The sequence below is a fragment of the Lutra lutra genome, chromosome 16, assembly GCF_902655055.1.
Source record: "Lutra lutra chromosome 16, mLutLut1.2, whole genome shotgun sequence".
Lineage (NCBI taxonomy): Eukaryota > Metazoa > Chordata > Mammalia > Carnivora > Mustelidae > Lutra > Lutra lutra.
In genome coordinates this window covers 11,721,399-11,749,123 of record NC_062293.1, presented here as the reverse complement: position 1 = coordinate 11,749,123, position 27,725 = coordinate 11,721,399, and the positions used below count along the sequence as shown (strand labels likewise).

Below are 27,725 nucleotides of genomic sequence, written 5' to 3'. Positions count from 1 at the left end.
ACTCTAATTTGGATTGGCTTTAAAAAAATGAATCAGTTACTACTTTCAGTGACAGAATATGTTTCTGCTGGGGAAGGAATTGGTCTGTTTTCTCCATGAATAAAATCAAAACAGGATTTTGACTTCAAGTTGCAAAAAACCTATTGTCTCTGGATTCGAGGATTATGGTAAAACACTTGAACATATCTAACAAAAAGATTATATATAACTGCAGAGATTTTAAAATTTTAGGTCTCCATAGATAGAATTGCTTCTTGGTGAATTTTCGATCAGAAGAAAGTGGTTTCTTTTTATCCAAATCTTAGCAACCCAGAGCTGTATAGTACTGTATGTTAAAAACAAAGAGGCTGTTTGGCATGTGCTTATGGTTTTAATACAACTCCGTGAGATTGTCTGGACGTGTGTGCATTTATATGCGTGTGTATCTCTTGACATAGTATGTTGGTGTGTTTGTGTTTATATCTTTTAAATTTATTTATCTTTTTGGTGAAAACTTAACTAGCTATGGGATGTCTGGGTTCTAGCCAGGTGTTGTAGATTACTGTGCTGCTATATTATGTTTTACTGCTGAATAAAGCTAGTGGTATAGTAATTTATGCTGCTCGGAAAATGTTCACTAAACAGTAAGAGATGAAGCCAGGAGATGGTTTTGTTATGAAAACTAGACTTTGGTTTCAGAATTCCTTAGAGTGGACCTAGCCGGGGAGAAAGGCTTGTGGCCTTTAGTTTAAGAAAACCATAGTTGCCGAAGGCCTCCCTGGATTGAATAGTCCCTGTTCCTTGTTCACAGATAGGAAGCAGCCTGACCAAGCTGGGACACCTTGTCCTATTAGCCCAAAACAGGTGCCAGTTTCTTTCTCTAGAAAATCAGTTCAAGGGCTGATAATTATATCACTTCTTATTACTTTACATTTTATGAAAATTGCTTTGAACTTTTCAGAGCCCTATCATGTATATTACCATATAATCCTTTAAAAACACTGTGAGAGGAATGAAATACATGCTATTGTCTCCATTGCACAGAGGAAAAAGTTCAGACGCAGAGAGGTTTCTTGATGCTTTGGGTCACAGCTAATGAAAGGATAGACTGGACCCTGGAATCCTGGTCTGCCAACTCCACTGGTCCGCAACGCTGGCCAGTGGACCATTGTGGAGCACTCAAGCATTACATCCGTGGAGCATTTTTTCCTTCCATGCCCAGCCTCTTCTGGCCAACACCCATGCACACAAATAATTAACACTCCCCTAGAAAGTTCTAGCACATCACTTTAAATATGTGTAAGGTTTTATTAAGAATACATGGCATTGCACTGGTAGTTGCACAGTTCTGTTCTGAACTTTCATAATGTCCTTGTGCTGTTCCTTTTTTAAATTCAGATTATAGTTATGATATAAATCTTAAATGACTGATGGTAGATTTACTCATTTAGTGGCACAGTTCATCCTAACCACCATTCATCATGATAAAGGTGGTTTGAATCTTCACCTCCTTGAAAACTCACTATACTAGTATCCTCACCTGATGTTCCGTCAGTGAACATGGTTTGTAACGTGGGCCCTGAAATGGGAACGTTTAATGACGGCTGCCTGTTATCTGACAGGCAGCTGTTGTATTTTTTAGGCAAGTGTCATTTGGGAATTGGCCTGCCTGGCATATAGTTGCCCAACTTTGTGCTTGGTGTACAGAAGGGGTTATCAGATCCTTTGTGTTCTCTTATTTTATGAGCTCTTTGCAGTGTCTCTCACGGAGCGGCCACAGTTTTTATGCTGCTTGCGAGCCTTCCAGATTGCAATTTAAGTTTTTGTTCCAGTTAGAAACTGCCTATTTTTTTAAGTGCATATTTCTGAAAGTTGACAATTATTTTTATTTCCTCGTTTGAAAGTACTTTGTCTTTTTTTCCAGCTGTATGATACAGTCTACTTTGGTCATTATTATAACATATTTTTTTTACAGATGCTCTTTTTTATCCAGAAGAATTTGTTTCATCTGCATTAGCAGAGCATCATTAGAATGGGCTGATAGGGATCAAGGGAATAGTAATTTTGTTTCGAGAATCGGACTTCAGTGGCCTTGGTTAAAGTTACCAATCTGTTGCAGTGATGGTCACTGTTTGTCTTACTCTTTCCAATTTAATCTCTTTCTTCTCTTGGCAAAATGAATAAAAAAGATTTTTAAATCAGTGCAGTGGGCGAACTGTTTCATATCCCCAACGATTACACAAGAGATGCAGAAAACTAGCAGTGGAATCACTCTCCATTGGTTTATTTTGGCTATAGTTCTAAGTCATTAAAACATGTGTGCTTGGTTTTGTTCCATGAAACTTTGTATTTTCCAAGCAGATTAGAAAATAACCATATCCAAATTCATTGATTTATTTTACATGTTGTAAGACATTTTTGCAAATGGTTTTAATGTGATGGTGTTCCACTTTGATGTGGTTATCTGCTGTGCGGAGGGATAACGTGGAGCTGAATGACCAACTAGAACTTGTGTCCTGGCTCTGCCCTTCAGTGTGTGAGCCTGAGGCAGTCCCTCAGCCTTTCTGTTTCTGAAATTGTAAAAGGGAGACTATCCGAAGACCTATTATTATTATTAGTTGATGTAGAAATTGCACGAGATGATCCCTATAAAATAAGCCTGTGGCCCAGTGCCTGACCCATATTAACCATATTATTAACATGAGCTGTTACTATTTCTAATAAGCCATACGCGCATAAACCACATGTAGCTTTTTAACAAAATAAAGCCCTATAAGCATTGATTTGCTTCCCTCTCTGAACTTGATTACCGATATAAAAATCCTGAATTCTAAAACATGCAGAATACGACTCATATTCTCATGACACCGTATGTTGTCTCTGCTGAAGGCAGAACATCCGAGAGAGAACTGAGTTCCTCTGTGTTGCTGTACTGGTTCGTGTTGCCTTCTCATATCACTTCGCTTGATTTTTAATCTGATGCGTGGGCTGAATTAACCAAATCCTCATCCTGCTGGCGGCTCGGTAGGATAGCCATCGGCAGAGGCGCCGGCGCTCTGCCCTGCCACTGCACGCACCTCTCTGCTCCATCTCCGCGGTGACCCTCCACCCCCACACTCGTGCTCTCTCCCTCTCCGGTCCTGTGCCTGCAGCTGGTCGAGGCTTTGCAGGCTTTGCAGGTACGCAGGCCAAAGAGGCTATTTGGGATGCTTTTCCAAGGTAAAAAAAAAAAATTCCTTACACAATACAGAATGATTTTTTTTAAATTTCATATTACTTTTTTTGAGATTTTATAACTTCTGATCATTTTGCGTAACAGCCAGGTAAAAGCACTAGTAAAACGGTGTCTTTGGGTTTCTTGAGCCAGAGCTGCCCCATTTATCCTGTTAGTAGGACATTTCTCTTCTCACCCTTCTAGAATGGTTAAAAGAGTGGAACTAAGGAATAATTGGTGTGAGAGACTTTGACTTTCCTTTTCAGTATCCTGGTTACTCTTATTCCCTGGATAGTCTTTTTAAGAATTGTTTTTCTGTTAACCAAGACCAGCTGCCTAGTAGGAGTGTCTGTCATCTTACGTCGCTGTGTGACTTTTCATTTAGGCCTCATGATGTGCACTAATTGATACTAAGTAAAAGAAAAATGGAAGCTACTAGGTTTTCCTAGTTGCTGGAGTCACAACTTACTGCCTGGCCGACTCCCTGTTATAGGAGGTGTAACAAACGAGGAGATCGTGCTTTAGATAGATTGCTGTTCCCGTGTGAGATGGTCCCTAAATTCCTATTTATTGATTTTAAAAGCCTAAGTAACTGAGTGCTGTATTTTCACAAAGCTGCAAATACTATTTATCCTAGTGTAAATATTTAAAAGAGAGTAATGTGATTTAGCCTATTGAGTTAAAATATTGCAATAGTAATGATTTGCTCTTTTTAACTGTTACTTGCTATGTTTGCAGTAAAACTATTGTTTGTTAGCTACAGCTTCAAAAATTATAGGGACTTTATACCATATAGATGTCACACATTCTAGTTCTAGAAAAGGGCAAGGAGAATTATATGTACTTCCTTAATTTTTTCCTTGACTTTTTAAAATTATCTTATGATTAAATGTTGCAACCGGTTTTAAGGTTGGTGTTACAACTTAGTAAGAAACTAAGATTTTTTTACCTGTTAAATAGCATTTTGCACATCAGGTCATAATGTAAGATAACTTCATTTTGAAAAAGAAGGCTCCTTTGTTTTGTTTTTTAAACTTTCATTGTGTAGAATTGCATTCTTTTGAAGGGAATGTGTATGTTCATCTTTTTTTTTTTTAATGTTTTATTTATTTAAGTGATCTTTACAGCCAGTGTGGGGCTTGAATACACGTCCCTGAGGTCAAGAGTCATGTGCTCTTCTGCTGAGCCATCCAGGCACCCCTCATCTTGTGTTTTTGTTTGTTTGTTTGTTTTGTTTTTTTAAGATTTTATTTATTCATGACAGACAGCGATCACAAGCAGGAAGAGAGGCAGGCAGAGAGAGAGGAGGTAAAGCAGGCTCCCCGCTGAGCAGAGAGCCCAATACGGGGCTCGATCCCAGTACCCTGGGATCATGACCTGAGCTGAAGGCAGAGGCTTTAACCCACTGAGCCACCCAGGCGCCCCTCATCTTGTGCTTTTATATGTAATTCTATTCTGTATGAAATGCAGGTATGAAGGTGTAGAGCATTACTTTGAGTATCCATGTTCCTTGTAATCTTAAATAGGAAAAGTAAAGAGCAAACAGGAAAGACAATGTGGGTAAGAAGGCCTCGAGTAGCAGATTTCAGGAGATCTGTTCTTTCACAAGTCTGGTAACCGTTAACTGGGAGCTCCCAGCAGCCCTCCAGTCACATGGTAGTGAAAATCTGTTAATGAGCCAGGCCCTTTCCACAGGCTGCACATTTGCTAGTGAATCCAATGAGAGCACTCTCTGTTCTCACTGATCTTGCTTGATGGAGGAACCTACATTCGTAGTAAATGTTCTGAAGGACAAGAAAAGGAAGCCCTGAAGGAAAAAGAGGATGGTCTGAGGAGGCGACCTGTAAGTTAGGACCCCGTGGGTGAGAAAGGGTTAGCCAGGTGAGGAGAAGGAAGGTTCGGCAGAAGGAGCACCATGCGTGCAGGACGTGGGTGGGGGAAGGCTTGCTGGAGTGTGGAAATTGGGGGCAGATGAGAAGAGCCACGCTTAGTCAGCAGACCGTTGTTGAGAGGCCCTGGATGCTAAGCGGTTCCAGCGTTAGGATACTGTTGCGGAAGGAACAGCTGGTCATCAGGTGGAAGCTGTGAAGATGGAGGGAGATGGTGGCTTCAGGATGCGCTTTGTAGGGCGAATCACGGGGATCTGACAGATTGGAGATGAGGTGTGAGGGGGAGGCAGACGGTAAGAGTGACTCGGCTTCTGATTTAAATGAACGGGTAGATGGCGGTGCTTTTTGATGAAATGAAAAGATTTTGTGAGCGAGAGTTGAGGGGGAAGATGAAGACTTCAGTGTGGGCATATTAGGTTGAGATCTCTGTGAGACATAGAGGCGGAATCAGGTAGGCAGTTGGACACAGGAGTCTGGAATCCAGAATGGAGCTTTCAGCTGTAGCTAGAAATTCAGGAGTTACTTGTATTCCGGTGATCTTTACAGTCTACGGAATGTGGCATGCATTCGGAGAGGGTGTGAAAGAGAATAGGGCTCAGGGTGGAGTCTTTAGGGACCTTCAGGCCGCTTGAGAACATTCAGAGAAGGGGATGCTGGCAGACATGGCCAGAAAGGTAGGAGAATTTCAGGAACGTGTAGAGCCCTGGGGGCCAGAGAAGTGTTTTGGAGAAGAAACGAGTGGACAGCGGTGCCGCATGCCACTGAGGCGCAGTAAGGCGAAGACTGATGTGTTCCTTGATTTTGGCATCTGGAAGGTTGTTGCTGACTGGGGCAGGTGACCTGGTGAGGGACAAGCCAGGCTGGCAGGGCTGGAAGAGGGAAGAGAGTTGAGGAAGTGGAGAGGATCTACTTGAGATTAAGTTGACTGTTCTCATTTCCCTTTTGCAGGACTTTGAACCACCTGGCTTCGTAGGTTGGGTTTTTTCCAAGCCTTTTCAGAGTTCAAAAGGACATTGTGTTTATACTGACCAGTTTCTTTGCCTCTCACTGTCTCAGAAGTAAGAGTTCATAGCAGGCGATAATGCTGTTAACATTAGGCCAGGCAAACACAGAAGAGTTTTTCACTTTGTACGTGATTGTTTTACTTATGACCATTTCCTGTTTAGTGAGGGCAATAACTTGATCAGTAAAACACATTCATTCCTTTGTTCCTTCAGCAGACACGCACTGAACACCTGCCCACACTGAGTTCTGGACCGGGTAGGCCCTAGAGCTTACGAACTGCTTGTCTGGCTGCCTGGGTGCAGGCTCTCGGTCTGGTGGGAGCCGGATAAGCCAGCCCCAGTGCTTGCCAGTGAGACGACGAATGCTCTAGTATGCTGCTTTTGCTGCCTTTCCGCCAGGAATGTGCACAATCCCTGTTTACTAGCCTAGAAAAGACCTTAGAGAGTATGGGTCCCGTTCACTTCATCTTGTACAGAAAACATAGGTCCGTAGAGGTTAAGGTTCACAGCAGGTTTTGATTAGAGCCACTACTCAAAGTCGGGGCTGTATGACTCCATAGCCCATGTCTGATACTCACTACCATGCTTTCCTCCATCCCTTCGTAATATAATTAACTCAACAGTGATTTGGAAACAGGAACTGATAGGCCAGCATACGTTTTGAACTATTTCCCACGTTGGTCGGTGTTTAGAAACACTCACAGGTTGCACTGCCTTGCTGTCTGACACGATTGATCGGCAGATGGGGAAAGGAAAGGTAGTTAATGCCCTTGTAGGCTGTGTGGAGCTTCTCTTGACAAGAGAACTTGTGCTGGTGGACTGAACACTAAAACGGAATAAAGTGATCTGGATTTTCCTCCCATCTGCTGTGTGATTTTAGGCATAGAATTTCTTTATTAATGTTGATTGTTAATGTTAATTAATGTTGCAATTATTGCATAATGTTTGAGTTGTGGGGATTTCAAGATGCATTGTAGCACATCATCATAGAGCAGAAATTTCCATCTGGTGTGCATTCAGAAGGACTCTGATAGGGCCCTCTATTTAGACAGCAGGGGAATTGAAACTTTTTTTGGGAAGTATGTCCTGTGTTGGAAGACTGTATTCTTTTTTCCTTTTTTTTTAACAGTTGAGGTCATTTCTTTTTGAGAGTTAAAAAAAAAAAAAGATGTTCTACTAAAGATTTTCGTTCTGGCAGAGCTTAATGTTTCTTTATATATTAGCAGGATTGTGTATGATTGACCCTTTGCAAAAGAAAGTATTTTAACTTTGGAGAATTTTTTCAGAGCTCAAAAAACTTTAAGCTTTTTAGTGTAATCATTAGGTGGAAACTGAAAAATAAGAAAATCATTTTCTTTTTGTTTTTTGAGGAAATTACTTAAAGGCTCCAGAATCCAAATTAGCTTTTTAAAGTTTAAATTTTAAAAGTATATATCCATTTTAGAAAATCATCCAGTTAGCCCTAATCACCATTTTAAGATATCTTTGTTGACATTTTGGTATATTTCCTTCTGATACTTGAAAATAGTATTGGAGGTGGAGATAAACGTTTCTGTACTTTCTGTACAATTTTATATCCTATTCATTTAATGTTGCAACATTAGCATTTCTTGGAGGAGGTAATTTTTCTCAGAGAACTGGTAAGGGATTCTTCTAGAAATGGGTGAATTTTTTTTTTTTAAATTTTTTTATTTTTTTCAGCATAACAGTATTCATTATTTTTGCACCACACCCAGTGCTCCATGCAATCCGTGCCCTCTACAATACCCACCACCTGGTGCCCCCAACCTCCCACCCCCCCACCCCTTCAAAATTCTCAGATCGTTTTTCAGAGTCCATAGTCTCTCATGGTTCACCTCCCCTTCCAATTTCCCTCAACTCCCTTCTCCTCTCCATCTCCCCTTGTCCTCCATGCTATTTGTTATGCTCCACAAATAAGTGAAACCATATGATAATTGACTCTCTCTGCTTGACTTATTTCACTCAGCATAATCTCTTCCAGTCCCGTCCATGTTGCTACAAAACTTGGGGATTCATCCTTTCTTTCTAGAAATGGGTGAATTTTTGACTTAAATGTAAATTCTTTCCTGTATATATTTTTTTATGAGCAGGAGGTGGTGGTGCTACATGGGAACATGAGCTAAATCTTACCAAGTTGCTACCCAGTTGAACAACATTATATATGATATCGTTCTGGCCCTCCATCTCTACCATATTAAACTGCTTCTTCACATTTAAAATCTGTATTTAGAGTCACCTGGGTGGCTCAGTTAAACGTCTGCCTTCAGCTCACGTCATGATCCCAGGGTCCTGCGATCGAGCCCCTGGTTGAACTCCCTGCTCAGCAGGGAGCCTGCTTCTCCTTCTCCTCCCCACCTGTGCTCTCCCTGGCTCTTTCTATCTTTCTCAAATAAATAAAATCTTTACTTTTTAATTAAAATGCTTAATTTTTGAGGGAAGATTTTTAAAAAGGAATGCTGTCCTCCATTCTGAAACCTGTGTTATTTTAAAGAAGGGATGGTAGTTTTTTTTTTTTTTTTAAGATTTTATCTATTTATTTGAGAGAGAGACAGTGAGAGAGAGCATGAGCGAGGAGAAGGTCAGAGGGAGAAGCAGACTCCCCATGGAGCTGGGAGCCCGATGCGGGACTCGATCCTGGGACTCCGGGATCATGACCTGAGCCGAAGGCAGTCGTCCAACCAACTGAGCCACCCAGGCGTCCCGGGATTGTAGTTCTTAAGTAGGGTTTAGAGAATAATTGGTACTCAAGATAACAAAACTGAATAGCTTATATATGTTAGGTATGTGCACATAAGTAGGTACATACATATGTATGTATAAATACTTACTAAATGTATGACTAAACTTTTTTGTTTTTTCGGGATGAAATGTTTTAATGAAAGTAAGGTTCTTTTTTGTGATTTCTATAGTAGAAGAATTACCAATCTGCATTGTTGTATTATGTGTGAATTGGAATTTGGTAGGACTACAGTAGTACTCTTAGAAAACTATGATCATTAGCCTTAAATTTTTTCTGGTGAGAAATCTCATTGAAAACCTGGATGTAAAAAGGAACTTACTAATTTGTGAGCAGTGGCAAGGAAAGGGCTGTTTACAAAATAAAGCGATAACTTAGTTTGGTCCAAAATTTTCCTGTTTTTAATCTTGTGCACGGGTTTGTTTTTACAGCTCATATACAGGCAACGTGGAAATTAATTGCCTAAATGAGACAAAACTTTTTTGGGGAAATTCTGTTTAGGCTGTTATAAACTATCATAGATTAGTCAGGAAAAGTATTTACTTTGAAAAAATGTTTTCAAATACTGGGGTGGTTTTTAATGTAACTGACTAATTTTTGGCTCTTCTGGAAGTTTTAAGTGATACACATGGAAAACGCTGGCCAGAATTTGAAACTGCATTCAGTTGGAGTCCACTGAATATTGACCTGTTTTCCTTTGACAAAGAACAAGAGCTTATGTATTTCTAATACAAGTAAATACTGTCTTGTTCCATGTGAACCAAACCTGCACGAGTGATACTACTTCAGTAAGTATGCTTTCATCATGAAGATGTCAGCATGACCCTCGCTCCAGACATGCAGCGTGTATCACATCGGTACTTGATAATGCTTTTTTCCAGAGAAAAAGGAATAGGGAAAGCCATTTTTAAAAAGGGGGGGAGGGCGTTGTCATTTCGAAGATCTGGAATAATAGGTCCTTTGTGAAGAACAGGTGAAAGGAGAATGTTGAAGACACTAACAGAAGAAGTGAGCCTGCCCCGTGGCCAGCTCTGAGAACCAGGGGGGGAGAGTTTTGTTTGTGCCCTATGTGCCTACGCTGTGTGTAAAGCTGGCTGGCCTCTTTATCGTATTTTAGTTTGAAGAAAAAAATTAGCTGGGGGGAAAGACATGGAACTCTTTAGAGAGCTAGTATATTTCACATATTTGAAATACAGTGGTTTCAAGCTCTTCTCACATTATTGTCATTTTCAAAGGTATGAATAAACTCTTAAAATATAACTAGGCCACGTTTATGTTTAACGACTTTGAGAAATTAAGTATAATGTTAGAATCTTAGATTTCAGACAAATAGTGTGAGCAGAGCAGTATCATGGTAACTTTCATATTTTCATGTGAATGTGTGAAGAGAATAGAGAAAGGACCAATCTGATGGGAAATTGAGTCTTTAAATAATTTTAAAAATATGTACTATCTTCTGCCTTTGTTATTAGCCACATCATTAGATTGAATGAAGAGTCTTGATTCATTAACCAGCTTTAACCCCGAACTTTTCTGTTCTGTACCTTATTTATATTTGCCATTTGCTTCTTACTGTAAACTTACATAAGTAAATGCTAGGTGGAAAAGCTTACATTGCTCAAAATCTATTCATAGAATATTGTCCTAAAGTCTCCTTATTTAGATACGACTTCATCATGATATTTGCAGGGCTTAAATTACTAGTGTATACCAATATAAATTACTGTTTTGTTTTGTTTTTAAAAAAAACATATATGTTGGTGTGCCTGGGTGGCTCAGTTGGTTAAGTGTCTGCCTTTGGTTCAGGTCTTGATCTCAGGGTCCCAGGATCAAGCTCCCCCACCCCATCCCACGCTCATGCACATGTCTTCTCTCTCTTAAATAAAATCTTCCAAAAAATTTAAAAATAAAATTAAAGAACATATAGGTCACTTTTAAAGGTGAGTGGATGTTTTCTTTTGAATAGATTTTTCCAAACATATGCTTAATGAAGCCTACCTAATGAATATTCGGGAAACTTTGATCTGGCTTAGTTTGGGGGATTATAAGACTGATGAAAATTAAAGGCGCATTACAGGCATACCAGAACCTTCTTGTGGCGATCGAAGTAGTACAACTCCCAAGGGTAATCAGTTTGAGGAGTAAACAGATTTCTGGTTTTCTCTCTAATCTCTTGATTGTTTTTCATCTTTAAAGTATTCCAAACTTGCAGATGAAAGACTTCACACGCATGGGAAGTGTGTAAACAGCTTTAAACCATTGCACTTAGCCATTTTAGAGCACAGACATCTATTCTGTAGTTCACTAGTACTTCTTCAGGTAATGTTTTGCTGTTTTTAGCATTTGGCTAGTGATTGGTTCTCTATATAAAGAGAAACTGGATATTAACTTCGAGTTCTCATTTTTAGAATCACATGTATACTTAGATTTCAGAAGGAAATTTCTCACTGCTTAATTACCTTGGTAGTATAGATTTTCTCTACTGTTTATTGTACTGCCATGTTTATTTTTAAGCAGAAAACTAGGGGCTCCTGGGTGACTCAGTTGGTTCAGCCTTTGACTCTTGATTTTGGCTCAGGTCATGATCTTGGGGGTCCTGGCATCGGGCTACATCGGGCTACATCGGGCTCCCTGCTCAGCCAGGAGTCTGCTTGTCCCTCTCCCTCTGCCTTCACCTCGCTTGCTGTCTGTCTGCCTGTCTGTCTCAAATAAATAAATGTTAAAAAAAAAAAAACAACAGAAAACTGTTTTAGGTAGTGGTGGTCTCATAACTAACTAAAAGGGCCTCAACACATAAAAATGGGATACTTTTTAATTCACTTATTTTTTTCTGATTGACTTCTTTTTTCAGTGAGTTTTCTGCCACTTATAGGCACAGTTAATTAGCTTGCAGTTAAATTCTAGATATTTTACAGGATTAAACAATGGCAGTTTTTTTTAATAGTAAACTAAAATCTGATACATTTTCTGCATTTTTTTTCCACATTTGATTGAATTTTATTTGACCTTTTCATCCCACAGAGTACTTGTTTAGCAGGTAAAAAGATAGTGAGTACTTCTTCCTTATTAAGCATCTTGAGTTGCTTTACCTTATCATGCAAAGTTTAAGTGTCTGTTGTAGGAACAAATTAATTTCCTAGGTTTAATTGAGGTTTTCAGTTCTTCAGGATCCTATGCTAAGATATAAGTAGTCGTTCTAGTCACTTTTCTCATTTATGCTTTTATAACATTTTAATAGTGTAATACTTATTTACCAGGTTCATCAATTTTTGACCATAAAATTCTCAGGGAGTTATCTCCGAAGGCTGCAGACTCTGGTGGACGTTTGAAAATAGGCCCTAGGGATATGGAAAGGAAGGCAGCTAGAATGGCAGTAAGGTATGCCTGGAGTGACCAAATAAAGGAAAAGCTCTGCTTGTAGTCTTAAGTCCGCTGTTTATGTCACATTTCAGATCTGTCAAAGGAAGGTGTAATGTTTTACTTGTGAGACCTAGTTGAACGAAAGTGATACTTGAAACCTACTTTTACAATAAGATAAAGCCAGGTAAGTTTCTAATCTAGTTTCTTGAGAGCTTGCTTTTGGAATTTCTAGCTGGGGGACGTAGCTGCTCATATATCCTTGACCAAAGAATGGTCTTCCTCAGTCGGGGAAGGTTTTCCTCTTGACTGAGCGCACAGCTTCGGGAGGGACGCACATAGAGCGCTGAGGGAGGAAGGGGAGGCCTTGCCTAGCCAGCCAGATCAGCCCTGGCGATCCGTGTGGTGACACATATCCAGCCAGATCGCCCTCGCATCCTCTAATCTAGTTTCTTAATATTCTTGGCATTTTTGCAAGGCTTAAAAAACACAACTGACTTGGTGTAATCAATACCAAAAGTCATGAAAATGTCAATATAAAATCCAGCTTTGAGTAAGATGGGTGTCCAGATCTGAGCTGACTCTGGAATGGCTACATCAGAGTCTCCTCTTTTAGAGCTTTCGTTTTTGATCTGATAGATTTGTGGTGGACCTTGGAACCTGTAGTTTTTTAAAAAGACTTATTTATTTATTTATTTATTTATTTATTTATTGAGAGAGAGAGAGAGAGAGAGAGACAGACAGGTCTCGATACTCAGTCCCCCGACCCCAAGATCAAGAGTTGGATGCTTAATGGACTGAGCCACCCAGGCGCCCCGGGAGTCAGTATCTTTGCCAAGCGCATTAGAAGTGCTAAGGCACTGCCAGGTGTAAGACCCTGGGTCTAGAACTGGAGTCAGAACACTGTTCCTGAAAGGGGCCAGTAGTAGGAGTATAATATTTTAGACTTTGCATGCCAGCAGACAGAATCAAGGGCATTACATAGGTATTTATATAACAAAAAACACAAATTTCCACAAGTATTTTGTGGGTGAAATTCAAAATCGAATAATAAAAATTATATAGAGTGTTTTGTAGTATATAGGTTTACTAATGAGAAGAGTGGGATTCTTTTGGAGATGAGTAACAGTTTGCTTAATTGGGGTTCAAATTTGAAGGTTCCCTCTCACCAAACTAAGTTGCAGATGTTTATTAATGCTGATCTGTACTGAGATTTTACACAGTTCATCTTTGAAAAAGATGTCTTTTCATACAGATAGGTACTGCCAAATGAGCATGTGATTTTTTTAAAGATTTCATTTATTTATTTGAAAGAGAGCAAGTAAGAGCACAAGCTTTGGGGGAGCCGAGGAAGAAGCAGACCCCCTGCTAAGCAGGGGAGCCCCACTCTCCCGGGCTGGATCCCAGAACCCTGGGACCATGACCTGAGCTGAAGGCAGACACTCAACTGACGGAGCCACCCAGGCGCCCCTGAGCATATGATTTTAATTGAGCATAGTCATTGCTTGGAAGACATTTATAAAATTCTAGTAGATTCTTCTCAGTGTTTGCCTCTTGGCGTGTCATTTACATTGCAAATTATCCATTTCCAGTTGATGGTTAGGCGGAAGCTCCTCATTGTACAGTTAAGTGGATTTTGAAATATGACAGTATCCTCTGTCCTTGCATTGGGATCTGAAAGATGCTGCAAAAACTATAGTTTGATTTTGGAAAAATACATGCTGCAAATTTATGTGAGGATGGTGGTCTCACTTCTTGTTTTAACTTTTGGAAGCAAAGAAATTATATATATATATATGAAACAGTTTAACATTGCTTATGATTAAAATAATGCCAGTTGTTGAAATGAGTTATCACAGTATAAGTTTTGCAAAAACTGGTTTGCCTTTTAATTTGAGGTTCAATTCCTTAAGATATATAATCAGATGTTCCCTAAAGCTAATTTCTAGAGCCATTCATGGTCCGCATTAGTGATTGAAGGCCATTCTTATTGGGAGAAATTCACTTTCATCCATTAGTTCCAAAAATCTCCGTAAAGATTTACCTCTGCTAAGCTCTTGAACTGTGTAATAGGACAAATCAGCATATTCAGCTTCTATTTTTTACAGAATTCACGGAGCTGATGAGACATAAGTCCATGGGAAGTGAATTAAGTTAATTATTGACACTTCTCTGGTTCAGAAACACATGAGAGACCCATCTACTTTCCACAAAGTACCGAGTCACGCAATGTGCAGTCATTGTACAGTCTTCCTAAATTTGTCCTTTTTTCTGCTGCGCACATACTTCTACTGTGTACATCAGTTGTGACACACGCTGGAATGTTACAGTTTAGGTGAAGTCGCCCTCGAGCTTTCTCGGCTTCTTTGAGTGTATGCTCACGTGTAGCTCCCGCGCACACACTGTTCAGACAGGCTGAATCTTCAGTGCCTTCAGACTTGGCGCTGGTTGCTGAGTAAACAACCGCGGAGCAGTAAGTGGGAGTCCTTGCTTGGCCAGCAAACCTGAAGCACTTGGAAACTGACTTCAGTTTCAGTCTGTTTCCATCTTTCACGAAGGAATCCTGCTGTGATGAACTATTCCCTTTTAAACTTTGTGATTTTTTTTTTTTCCCCTGTTGCTTTCCTGTGAGTTGGGATTATTTTTGAAGAGTGTTTAGTCTGGTGATGTGGACGTATATTGTATTCTCTTAGCATAGCCACGGTACCGCTGCTAATACATACGGTGCTTTTCCATCGTGTGTGGTTTATCAGGATTACCCACATTCCGTTGTGCCTCAACAGCGGGACATTGAAAGTCCTATTTTGCTTTGTGTTTTGATGGATATTCACTAGTTTAAAAAAAAGAAAAGAAAAGGAGGTCACGCTCTGGCACTCCCGGGGACACGTGAGACCTTTTCAGGCTGTCACTGCGTCAGCATCGTGTCGCGTACGGTGAGGAGAGCCCCACACTCAGCGGTGTCGTGACCGCTCGTGGCGTCCGCAGCAGCCGTCGCCCGTGCGCAAACAAATGAGGGAGGTCGTGTTCGATACAGCCTTATTTATGGACCCTGAAATTTGAATTTCGTATCATTTGCAGATGTCATGAAGTATGCTTTTGATTTTTTTCTCCCCCCAACCGTTCAGAAACGGGCCATACGGAAACCAGCAGTGGGCTGGCGTTGGCCTGCAGGTCATGGTTGGGGAGGATCCCTGCTCTAGAAGATAGGGAAGAGGAGACCTCAGGTAGCCCCAAGCCAGCCTTTCCTTCTGCCACAGTGGCACTATCACTGCCGCACGAACATGGATTTTTCCTATAGTTCTGCAGTGAGGATCCTGTTTAAAGTTCCTGTTACCCATTGCCAAGTTGCCTTATCTAGAATATGCATGCCTTGCTTTTTAAAAATCTGTATTAAAGTCAGCCTAAATTCCACATCCTTTTAAAGTTGTAGATTCTAAAGTGCTGTCCTTTATACATTTTAGCTGTGCAGAAGAGACTGTTGAATACATGGGTCTCTTGTTCAGTAATTGGGCAGATAAACTGCCAAGCTTGCCATACTCTGACTACACATTTGCTTAATAAAATCACATTCTCATTTGTGTTCTCAGCTTCTCTGTTACCTTTAAACTCGGTCTCTGGCTTATTTTACCCCAAGCAAAGAAAGAACCTTTGTAGCACATGATTCTTGTGGGATAACATTCAGGCCATTCCTAGTTTAGACACAACTTACAAAATTCAGTTTGTAGAACTAATAGGATTTTTTAATTCACCGGGACACTGGAGCTAATTATCTCTCTTAGCATTTTGTTCTTGAGGTAACTTAAGCTGAGTAGAACTATCTTGTGTCTAGAACCCAGGCCCACTGGCTGCTATGCCACACTTAGACAGTTATGCCAGTATTCCGAACAGAGGGAAAAGGGCTAAGGGATGACATGAAACATTTAAAACATTTTAAAAGTCGTAAGTGTGACTTACTGCTCTTCTTTGCAGTTTTATGAAAATTTCTCTTTAGTAATATAAAACAGACTGAGGAACGATATAGTAGAGTTTCAGGTCATCACCAGCAAAAAGTGAGTGTTAGACCCATGAAATTTCTTGCCTGATACATGAAATTATTTACTTCTGTATTAGCCAAGAAACTAAGCAACAGCATAACTTGAATAATGAGTCACAACAAAAGTGGACTTAAGATTAACAGACGCAGAGATATAGGGAAAGGAGAACTTAAATCATTTGTATAAACTGAAATTGTTGCATAGAGCAGAACTTCAGTAATTATCCATGGAACCACGAAACTTCCTCATTTTATTGACAGTTAAACTGAGGCCTGGAGAAGTTTAGAAACTTGCCAGATTGCTGTTAGAAAAAGGACTAAAATGCACATATTTTCCTTAACATTAATAGTAGACAACTAGAAGACTTTTTGATCATTTCTGAAACTGCTAAGAAAAAATACCTGAGGGGAATTTCCCCCTGGTAATTCATCCTTCATTCGCCACTTCTGGGGAGGTAGAGGAGCCTGCGGGTGCTGGGCACTGAACTAGATATAAAATTTGCCTAGAAGCAGTAAAGCACGAACAGAAGGGGACCTTCAGAAGCTCTTGGGCTTACTGAGAACAGACTTGAGTATTCATTTTCCATATCCTTCATGATGAGATTGCAAACAACACATGTTTTATATTTTTTAATTTGGAATTTTTTTTGAGGTTGTAAAAAGACAGGTTCTCTCTCTCTCTTTTTTTCTTTTTTTTTTTTTGCAGTAACACCCTCTAAAGCTACTGTGGGAAACTTCTCCTTTGAAAATATTTGTCTTTTTATCGCACACATGTGTTTGCACATGCTTGTGTGTGCGCGCATGCTCACACTTACGTCTGTGTGTGCTCACACGCTCACGCTCATGCTTACGTCTGTGTGTGCTCACACGCTCACGCTCATGCTTACGTCTGTGTGTGCTCACACGCTCACGCTCATGCTTACGTCTGTGTGTGCTCACACGCTCACGCTCATGCTTACGTCTGTGTGTGCTCACACGCTCACACTCATGCTTACGTCTGTGTGTGCTCACACGCTCACGCTCACGCTTACGTCTGTGTGTGCATGGGTTTCACAGTAGCTTAATCTGGGAGGCATGACCACTTAACAGGATTCTGGCTTCAGTTTACAGCCGTGCGCATTAAAATGTACTAATGCCGTCCTTGTGTCTGCCCCACTCTCGGGTTTCTAACCATAATGGAAGGATCAATAGTATAACCTAATGGTCTAGAATGGTGAATTAACATCGTTTTTTATGTTTGGGGTGTTATTTTAACCATACTGTATTTTTTATAGGAATGATAAGTTGAAGTATTTATACTCCTTAAGGCAAAACATAGTCACAGTACAGTCAGCTGGCAGTTGGGCACCTTCTTGGGGACTTGAAATACTAGAGTTAATCCATGCGTTCAAATATGTGGAAGTGATTTTATAAATATTGTGTAGAGCCTCAGGTGCAGAAAGGACTGGGTAATTACACTGATGAAACTTCAGTAGAAACTTCAGCAGATGAAAAAAAAAAAACTTCAACAGATGAAATTTCAGTAGATGTTGAAATTTAACAACAGGAGCAAATGCATATTTCTCTAATTATTATCATTTGATTTGGGTGAGACTATGAATTCCCAGTAAACAGAGAGGCCTGCAGTAATTTGAACCTAAAAGATCTTAGATCCACTCTTAGAGAATGTGTTTAAATCAGGACACATCGGGGAAAAGAACTTAAGCTTTTTTTTATATTTGTAATACCAAGAGAAGAACAAATGGGAACCATTTTCTTTCTTTTTTTTTCTTTTTTTGAGAAGAGAATATAGTCACTCATTGAACTACAAAGTTACCTTTTCCATATTTAAAGAGAATAGTTAAAGCATACATACTACGGACCCATTCTTATAAATCCTTGAGTCTGGATTTGTTAATGGAATTATGAATTTTTAGATTTCAGAAAGCTAATATAGTACATATACTGTTCATTTTGTAAAATCCATAGTTTTGCAGCAAAATGTTTGAGCAGTTTTACTAAGTGGGTGAAATAAAGACCATAAAGAACCTAACGTCCATTCAGGTCAAGTTTTGCTCCCAGTTAAGTGTTGGAGCCAAGCTTACCAAAAGCTTGTAGATAAGGGGTTATAATTTCTTTGTAACCTTCACTTGGTGATCTAGTACGTTAATTTAGCACTTAATGGTGTAAATACTTCATACATGGCAATTGTATCAAAATAATTATTATTTGATGACATGTAATGTTATTGTATTAGTATAACAACATTTATTAAATCATTCCCCTAATGATAAATGGAAAAGTGGACTTCCAAATCTTGCTGTGAGAGGTAATGTTGAATAAAATATCTTTTGTTTGTAACATTTTGTTTATGTTGAATAAATTCCCTAGAATGGGTGAAAGTTCATTAAAAGTTTTCACCCATACTACTCATAATTTTCTAAAATGTTTGAATTTGCAAGGTCACTAGAATGAGTAACCAGCTTCTCTATATCCACAGAAACAATGGGATGGTTATAAGCATTTACTTTTTTAAATGGGAAAGGAGGAGCTTGCTGCTTTAGACCATATGCTCATGTTAAGGTGACTTTAACTTTCATTTATTTGGCCATTAGTTAAGATAAACAGCAGTACTAATTGAAATATGTTTCTGTGTAGCTGATTTTTATTGTCAGTTTGGATGTGGAACCTGCCATTTTCTGTGCTCCACAGGGCCCCCTTGCTCGGGGGTGTCTGCATGAGAAGCATCGGGGGTCCCAGTATGGAGCCAATCAGGGTTTGCACTTTAGTTTATTACAAACACATCCACAAAACACATCCTCTCTGGTCTCAGCTTCATTTATTTTCATCATGACTTCACACCGTTGGGTACGAGAGTCAGTAGAACCGTTGTGGCAGTGAGTGGTAAGCATATTAAAAACATTTATCCTCTTTGCCTTAGTAATTCTTCTGAGATCACTCAGGACATAGTTTAAGAGCACAAAGTGCTGTACTCAAAGCTGTTTATCACAACATTCTTTATTTTTAAAGTATTTTTAAAGTATTAAAAATGTTTACCAAAAAAAAGTTCAAATAGTCAACATTAGGTCGGTGGTCTTATTTAATCTTTCAGATAATAAATACTAGGAATTATTTTGACCATTAAATTTACTTAACAGTTATTTAAGTGGAAAAATGAGGAACAAACTTGTCTGTCTTATTTCAACATGATAAGTATACAAAAGGTGCATGAAGGAAGATGTCATCAAATGTTAACTGTGGTCCTCCCTGAGTGGTGGAGGTGGTGGCTGTTGCCACTTTCTTTCTTGGTTCTTTTTATTATCAGTTTCCACAGTGGGTTTATATTAAATCTAAAATCAAGGGAAAAGCCAATAAATGCAATATACAACACTCCCAGTCCAAAAAAAACACCTTTTTTATAAATTTGCTAAATTTCATTTAAGGTATCTGACATTATGTAAGTATTTAATATGCACATTACTGAAAGGATAACAGTTTTGTTAGTCAGACTCATATATAAACAGAGTGACTATCTCTTGTCATATTTGTCCAAGTGACTCCAGTATATCAGATTCATTATTGTTTGAATTTTTACTTTTTAAATGCTTTCGGGTTATTTATTTATAGTCCTGTAAATAAATATTGAAATTTATAGGTTAAGCCCAGATTCCTTTTGGTCTGTAGATCTCAGTCCGAACACAAAAATAACTAATTTTTTCATTAAAATTCACGATATAATGCAAAAAAAATCCAAGTTTGCTCAGATAATCTCTTCATTAACGCAAAATGAATTCCTTGAAGATTTTAGCCATCTTCTAAAGATCATCTTTAGATGCTCTAAATACTCCACAAGGTCCAGAAAAAAGCAAAACCATCTATCACTGCTTACAGCCTTGAGGGAGTCAGCCAGGCGCTCCCCACAGGGACACACCTGTGTACTTGTCCATGAACGCACTTCCAGGCAGCCATGCTCCAAAAAGTGTGTCCCACAGATCTCTTGGGGGCCCCGGACACCGCAGAAAGGGAGTCTTCAAGTGAGCACTCTTCTTAGTGGTACTAAGTGCCATTTCCCTTCTTCCCTGTGCTCACACTGGCGCCGAGGCACAGGTCCAGGCTTTGGCCCCACACAAAGCTGTTGTATCCTTCACCACCATACACTTGTGGTTGTCATTTCACACACACACACCCCTCTGTCACTTAAGATGAACCCTAAATAAACATTAAAAATTATTGTTTTAAATCTCGACCTTTGAGTCCCCCTGTCTTTTCCTATTCTGTGTGATGGGCTGGGAGGCCCCCGCGCCCACTGACTCAGGATGAAAAGCGCTTTGGCAGCTGGTCAGAGCATGAACTGAACTAACCATATTTTTCATGGAACACACATTTTTACTCAAGAAACCAACCAACATATTCAGACTTGGGCATTGGACATTTTTTTAGAAAAGAAGTGAAGGTAGCCTATCGCTTGAAGGAAAATATGGGAGAGTATTTGTTGCCATTGATAAAATTTGAGCTTTGAAGTAAAAATCACAATTTTAGGAAAACTTGTTTTGGCCCACCACTGTGCGCTTGTCTGATTCCCAGTAGTTAAGACAGAGAGGTGAAACACATACTCATGACTAGGATTTTCTTGATACGATGTAACGAAGCACGCCGGCGTCTGGGAGGTCTGCATTACTTGGTCACCCCCATGACCCGTGCCTGGTGTTACAGGAGGGTGGTCAGGTGAAAGATCCTTTCTGCGGACGGGTAAACCAGTGAACTTCGGTGTGACAAAGTTCACTGGAAACTGGAAAGTTCATTGGGAGGCTTCCTGTGACACAGTGAACTAACTTTAAAAAAAAAAACAAAAACTACCACTTGTCAAGTTTTGGTATAGTAGCAAAAATGTCTGCAGTTATCTGAAAATATTTTATGAAAATGCTCCCTTTCCAACTACATTTTTGTGAAAGACCAGATTTTCTGTCCATACTCAGGCAGGACAACCTATAGCAGCCGTTCCCATGCAGAAGCAAATGAGTATCTCACGGTCTTCGTTTGAGCTTTACTAAAATGTGCTACTACGGAATGTGTGTATTATTAAAATGTTTAAATGAATTTTCAAAATATTAAATTTCTCAGTTTTCCTTTCTAATACGGTAAATGCTAATAGCTATAACCCACATCAACAACGTCTGTTTGGGATCCTTAAGAATCTTAAAGATGTGGAAAGGGATTCTGACACCAAAACAAATCGAGAACTCCTGTGAGGTCTGTGACCCAGTGTGGTCCCAGAAGTCACCTGAACTGCAGAAACTACTAGTCGGTTGTACCCCACCCCCACTCCCAGCCCCAGGTCAGAACCTGTAGTCACCCAAGATCTTCAAATAATTTCTTCTGTACCTGAAAGAAGCACTGCCTTCCAGAAATTACGGAAGCAGCTGCGGGCAGGGGGGTGCTGTGATACGGCAGTAGAAATCCAGCAGCAGCGTGAAAACGCAGGGAGAGCGTCCTAGGAGAAAGAGCCCTTTTTGCCCCAAATGGCTCCCCTCTTCTCTGTCCTCTGTTCAAGTATTTCCTCTTAGGACTGTATTCTAGATATTCAAAACTGAGTGGGAGTGTAATAGAAATCTGGGCTCAGAGAGAGTAGGCTGGTCACTCAGGAGAAGACCTGAGGGAGACATGAAGCCTGCAGCGTTAATTCAAAATCTTCTGGAGGTAGGCGTGTCTGTCCAGGCAAGTGCCTGTTACTGAAAGATGTTACGGTGTCCTCACCTCATCTCTGGTTTGCTCTTGTCACTAATGATAACCACCATTGGTGTACACTAAAGGTAGAAAAATATAGACAAAAAGAATCCCCCTTAAATTGTTTGTTTATCTCAAAAGCAATTTTTACGTTTTTTTTTTTTTAAAGATTTTATTTATTTATTTGACAGAGAGATCACAAGCAGGCAGAGAGGCAGGCAGAGAGAGAGGAGGAAGCAGGCTCCCTGCTGAGCAGAGAGCCCGATGCGGGGCTCGATCCCAGGACTCCGAGATCATGACCTGAGCCGAAGGCAGCGGCCCAACCCACTGAGCCACCCAGGCGCCCCAGTTTTTACGTTTTAATTACATCTTCCCTTTGGCTACCTAGATGGCTCTATCAGTAAGCGTCCAGGTAATCCCAGCCACGCAGACGGTCACTGGGGCACCACCTATGGAAAGCATTTGTGAAATTAGCCAGCCTGTGGCACTGGGCAGAGGCAGACACTGTATACGTTCTTAGTGGGGTCAGTTGTAACTAAAATTGTAACTAAAATTTGTAACTAAACAAATGGTGTTTAGATTAAGTGTACAACCAGACAGTTTAATGTAAACTGTTGTAACAGAATCTTCCATTTCTAAGCTCTAATAACTGTTTATTTTCTTCTTGTTTTAGGGTGAATCTGTAAAATATTTCCTGGATAACTTGGATAAACTTGGAGAAGCAGTAAGTTTTTGTTTATGTTTATTGCCCTTTGAAAGCAGTAGTCAGGATATTAGTGGGAGGTTTAGAAAAATTATGTATTAAAATAGCTGTTTGCTTCTTCCTTTTTCCTAGTGGCAAGACTCCGACTCCTGCTGCTCCATTTTTCCTCCCTCTGTTATCCAGATCTCTGCCATTTCCCTGGGGGTGCCTTGTCCACTAGTTCATGAATGTGAAACTGTAGAGAAAGAAGTTCATGTTTGAAAATGAGATTGTACATTATCTCTTCGACTTTGGGGTCTCTCATGTGGGCTTTTTTTGGTCAGAAGAAACAGAACACAGTGGGTTGCTGGATTTCAAAACGCTTTAGGAAACGGTATTTTTCAGTTCGGTAAAGGCCTGCCGAAGAGCCTCCACGAAGCAGGAGGAGGAGTCGGCCCTGGAAGGAGGGTGGATGGTTTTCCTCCCAGCTGGCACGGTGGCGGGCTCTGGCTGCCTGGGCCTCCTGCAGACTCGCAGCTGCTCTGTCTTCTCTGGGCTGGATGCAGGCCAAAGACTGAAAGAAAGGTTGCTGTGCTCAGAAAATGCTTGAAAGTCACTGCCCCAGAGTCACGTGTTACCCTCTGGAGTTACCGAAGCATTATTTGCCTCCTCTTAAAGCGGCTTTCTGTAATACATGTTGGTTTAATCGTATGGGTTCTTTGAGATTCCCTTTAAAAATAAAACCAAAAGAAAGCACAAAATGAAAAACCCACGGCAAGGAGGAAAGTGGTGCACTGATCTATCCAGGACATGCGACAGTGTGCCTTCTTTCTGCAAGATAATTTTTACATTCTCTTGCTTTGGATTTTGCAAAATTGTGCTTGTCTGCCCTTAAGCCAGTGTGTTTTTCTCCTAGACATGTGTGTTCCAGAAGTTGGGATCTCCATATTAATGGGTTTTTACTCACTCCATCAGTGAAACTTTGTATTAAGACTTTATTTCATTGTCTTTTTCCCATCTGATTAGATTATGAGCCTTGGGAGGGGGGAGTTACATGTAGGCCAAATGCAGAGACCCCCAGTAAGAGTTATTGCATGTTTTCCCATCCAGACAGGGCTGCTTTGACCTGCTCTTCCCAGTTGGCTTTCCAGATAAGCTGTCCTCGATGGCACCATGCGGAGCAGGTCCCCCTCTTGTGTTTGCATCAGCCCCTGCTGTTTGCAAAGATCGTTGCTCTTTCTGCAGTTGGCTTATTTATTTGTATGTTTACTTGTCCTGTACCTTCCTCTTGCCGTAAGAGCAAGGGCCTCATCTCTTGATTTTGAAGAGTAGAGTTCTTGAGGCCTGATGACAGTGCCCGGCACACAGCAGGCACCAGCGAACAGGGAGTGAGTGACTCCAGGCCGACTCTAGTCCGGCTGTGCGAGCTGCTTACAGTCAGTTGAGCACGGTTCTGAGGCCATGTCTGGAACAAAGCAAAGAGAGTGCTGCGGTCAGTAGGTAGGTGTAAAGGAGGGAAGAATGGCCCCGGTGGCACCACAGATGGGTCCTTCCTTTTGTGCGTGTCGGACCAGTCCCAAGATGGTATTTGCTTCTCCATCTCTGATGGGAGTACCGGAGCCACTGAAGCCCTGTGGTGTGCCCAGCCCCGTGACCCTCTGGGCAGGGGAACAGCACAGGGGTCGGCAACGTGGGCTCTGCAGCCCGACCACCTGGATCCCGAGGCCAGTTCCCACACGGACCGGCTCTGTGTGACCACGGCCATCCCTGCGCCTTAATTTCTTCATGTCATGGGCGTAGTGAGAGAGTGCATAGGGTTATGGGATAATGACATGGAACAAACCCCAGGTCTTGGTCGGCTCAGGCTGCCATGACGAAACACCACAGACGGGGTGGCTCCGACAGCAGACCTTGACTTCTCACGGTTCCAGAGGTTGGAAGTCTAAAGTGGAGGTGCTGGCATGGTCGTTTTTGGGGGAGGACTTTGCTCCTGGCTTGCAGACTGCGGCCTCCTCTCTGGGGCTTCTTCACGGGGCTCTGGCTCAGCGCATACACATACACAGAGATCTCATGCTCTTACAAGACCGCCAAGACTGTCTTCTTAGGCCCCTCTGACCTCATTTCACCTGAGTCATGTCCTATAAAAGCCTTGTCCCAAAATACAGTCACTTTGGGGTTAGGGCTCCAGCGTATGAACTTGTGGGAGACAGGGTTCAGTCCCTGGCACTCACTAAGTTATTCAGAATAGAGCCTCGCATGTAGTAGTAAAGGCTCGTTAGCTGTTTGGTTCTGTGATCCCTGTTTTTAAGGAACTCATTCTATTCGAGACAAAACTGTGCCATACATAAAATAAGCAGAGGACGATTAAGTGCTAGACAGTGAAGACAGTGTTCGTCCATAGAGGGGGAGAGATGCTCTGGCCTGGGGAGCTGGAGCTAGCCCCTAAGAACGGGGATCCAAACTGTCAGAAGGGTGAGGTGGATTTAGACTCAGAGAGAGAGAGGAGATGCGGCCCACCAAGATGGGGGACAGCAGGGTGGGTTTAATGTTAGCAGGCACGTCTGTCTGACAGAGGACCTGTGATGTTCTTGGCTCTAACGTATGAAAACCGATTTCTAGAAGGCAGTAGCTTGGGTCTGGATGCGTTGTTCATTGTAGTTGCACGACTGTGCAAGTGAATGGTCATGCAGCGGTACCAAGACGTGCAGCTTTGGGCAGGTCCTGACATGAGGCTCTGAGGTAAGCCTGGACAGTGTAGAGCAGAGTCTGCCAGTTCCAGAAAACAAGGAGTAAAGCGGGTCACGAAAGCCAGTCAGCAGAGTTCAGATCGGATGCAGTGAGGAAGCTCCCGGTAAGTTCTGAGGTTATGATGTAGGAGTGGGGCGGAGGGGAGTGGCTGGCGGGAGACATGACCACACACGAGACCACATGGCGCGTACACCGTGTGTCTGGGCCGGTGCCCAAGCACTTCCCCTATTGAACTCACAACCCCCTTGATGTGAGGGCCAGTGAACGTTATTGTCTGCATTTCACAAATCAGGAAGTGGAGACACAGCAGGATGAAGTGACTCGGCCAGGGTCACACAGCTAGTCTGTGAAGTGCTGGCTCCAGAATTCAGTTCTCGAATCGCTGGTGTTCTGCCACACCAGTTAGCACTTGATGACATTGTCCTGGTTTGGGGGCTGCGTAGGAATTAGCCTTCAGCTTCCTAACCAGATTGTTAGCCTCTAAGTGAGGCAGTTAGAACTTGTAATTTTTATGGAATTAGAAAATTAAAAAACAACAACCCAGGGCTGGCATGTTCCTGAAGCAGCTGGCACGTGTATGCACGGCGTTTCTGGAAAGTGGTTGGGCTCTAAGTGTCCAGGGTCTTTAAAATGTTCGTAACCTTTGGCCTCATGATCTTATTCCTGGTTATTTAGTCTCAGGAAATAGTCCAAAAGGGGAGGGGGAATATGTGTATGAGAATTTTAATTGCAGGATTTTTACAAAAGTAAAAAATTGGAAACAACCTTAGTGAACACTAGTCAGGGAATGTTTATTTAAAGTACAGTACATTCACTCATTTGGCGTATTTATTTATACTCCATTGAAGTGAAATACAACTACATCAGCATGTGTAACAGTCCATGATGAAATGTTAAACAAAAAATTAGGGGTAGGTAAAAATTGGGTGTGCTGATTCTAGGTAAACTAGTAAGTACGTGAACAAAAGCTAAAAGGGAACCTGGAAACCTAACATGTTTTATGAAGCCCTAGTGTTATATAATAAGTGGTTGTGGATTTCGGGTAACTGAGAACTGCCTACTTTTTTTTTATTCTAACTCCATTGCACGATTTTGAGGAGATGAATAATCACGTTGTACTGAAATTTCAAAATTATATCACACTATTTGGAAAAGCATAAGGTACAGCATTATAACAATCAGCGTTGTTTTAAAATCTTGCCTCAATTAGAAAAAATATGTATTTTGACCTTGACGACGAGCATTAAAAAGTTCTCCTGTTCAGTATTGCCCAAGAGCTAAGTCAACGTTCTGGAAAAACACTAGCCTGGGAAGAAAGAACCAGTTATACTGCATCCCGAAGTCCGCTGTCCAGGATAGCCGCTGACTCGTGAGGCCGGCAGCTTCTGTCTGTCCAAGGAGCTGACTGGTCCCGTGCACAGAGAAGGGGTCTTTGCATAAGCTGTCACTCTGAGGCAGGTCGGCCTGGTGTGGTCACCTTTGCTTCACGGGCCGAGGCACAGGCAGAGTGACTACTTGTGTCAGAGTGAGAGGGCAGGAGCATAGCTGCTTGGGCTGGACGTTGGAAGCAAACCTGGGCGGCGCCCCAAAGTCAAGTCAGTGCCTTGGCCATGCGTGTGGTATGGCCGTGGTGATGCCGTGGAGTGACCGTCATGGGAGTTCTTGGTCGTGAAGGTGGGGCACAGGCAGGAAGCGTTTAGAATGAGCTAGAGAGAGGTAGGCAGAACCTTGCACTGGGAGGTGACCCTCAGGATCTGGCATTTCAGCCCTCCCTGCTTTTCGCAGAGAGCAAGGAGCGGGTGGACAAGTGAGCAGGAAGGTCCTGGGCCAGAGCAGAGGGTGGGTCGGTGAGAGTGGAGGTGGCTGCGCGGCGGTGGGCGGGGCGAGGGGACACCTGGTCAGTGAGACTTCAGTCTGCAGACACTGCAGGAGTGAGAAACAGAATGTTCAACCAGTCTTCCTTCCCTAACATTGTTATCGATCTTGGCTGTCTGTAACGAGAATAATAGTACCAACGCTTTAGCGCAGCCAGGAGAAGCCACTAAAAAGACGAGTTTGTGGGGCGTCTGGGTGGCTCAGTCAGTTAAGCGTCTGACCTCGGCTCAGGTCGTGCTCTCTGATCTCGGGGACCTGGGACCAAGCCCTGTTCACATCTGCGTCTGCTTCCAGGCTCTCTGCTCCGCAGGGAGTCTCCTTGTCCCTCTCCCCTGCCCTCTGCTCGTGCTGATGCGCTCTCTCTCTCTCTCTTTCAAATAAATAAATAAATAACATCTTTTTAAAAAATAAATAAATAAAAAGATCGGTTTGTTTGCGTATCCATTCACTCAACCAGTTAGTTCAGTAGAAACTTTACTTACT

General features: G+C 41.5%; 1 protein-coding gene across 1 annotated transcript in view; it reads left to right on the top strand.

The window, feature by feature from the left end:
- The window catches only part of GNA13 (G protein subunit alpha 13), a 40,109-nt gene that overhangs the window by 8,233 nt on the left and 4,151 nt on the right, over nucleotides 1-27,725 (top strand). The window contains exon 3 of the mRNA XM_047706900.1: nucleotides 22,611-22,661. Coding sequence (XP_047562856.1) covers nucleotides 22,611-22,661 — 51 coding nt within the window. The remainder of the gene's footprint in view (nucleotides 1-22,610; nucleotides 22,662-27,725) is intronic.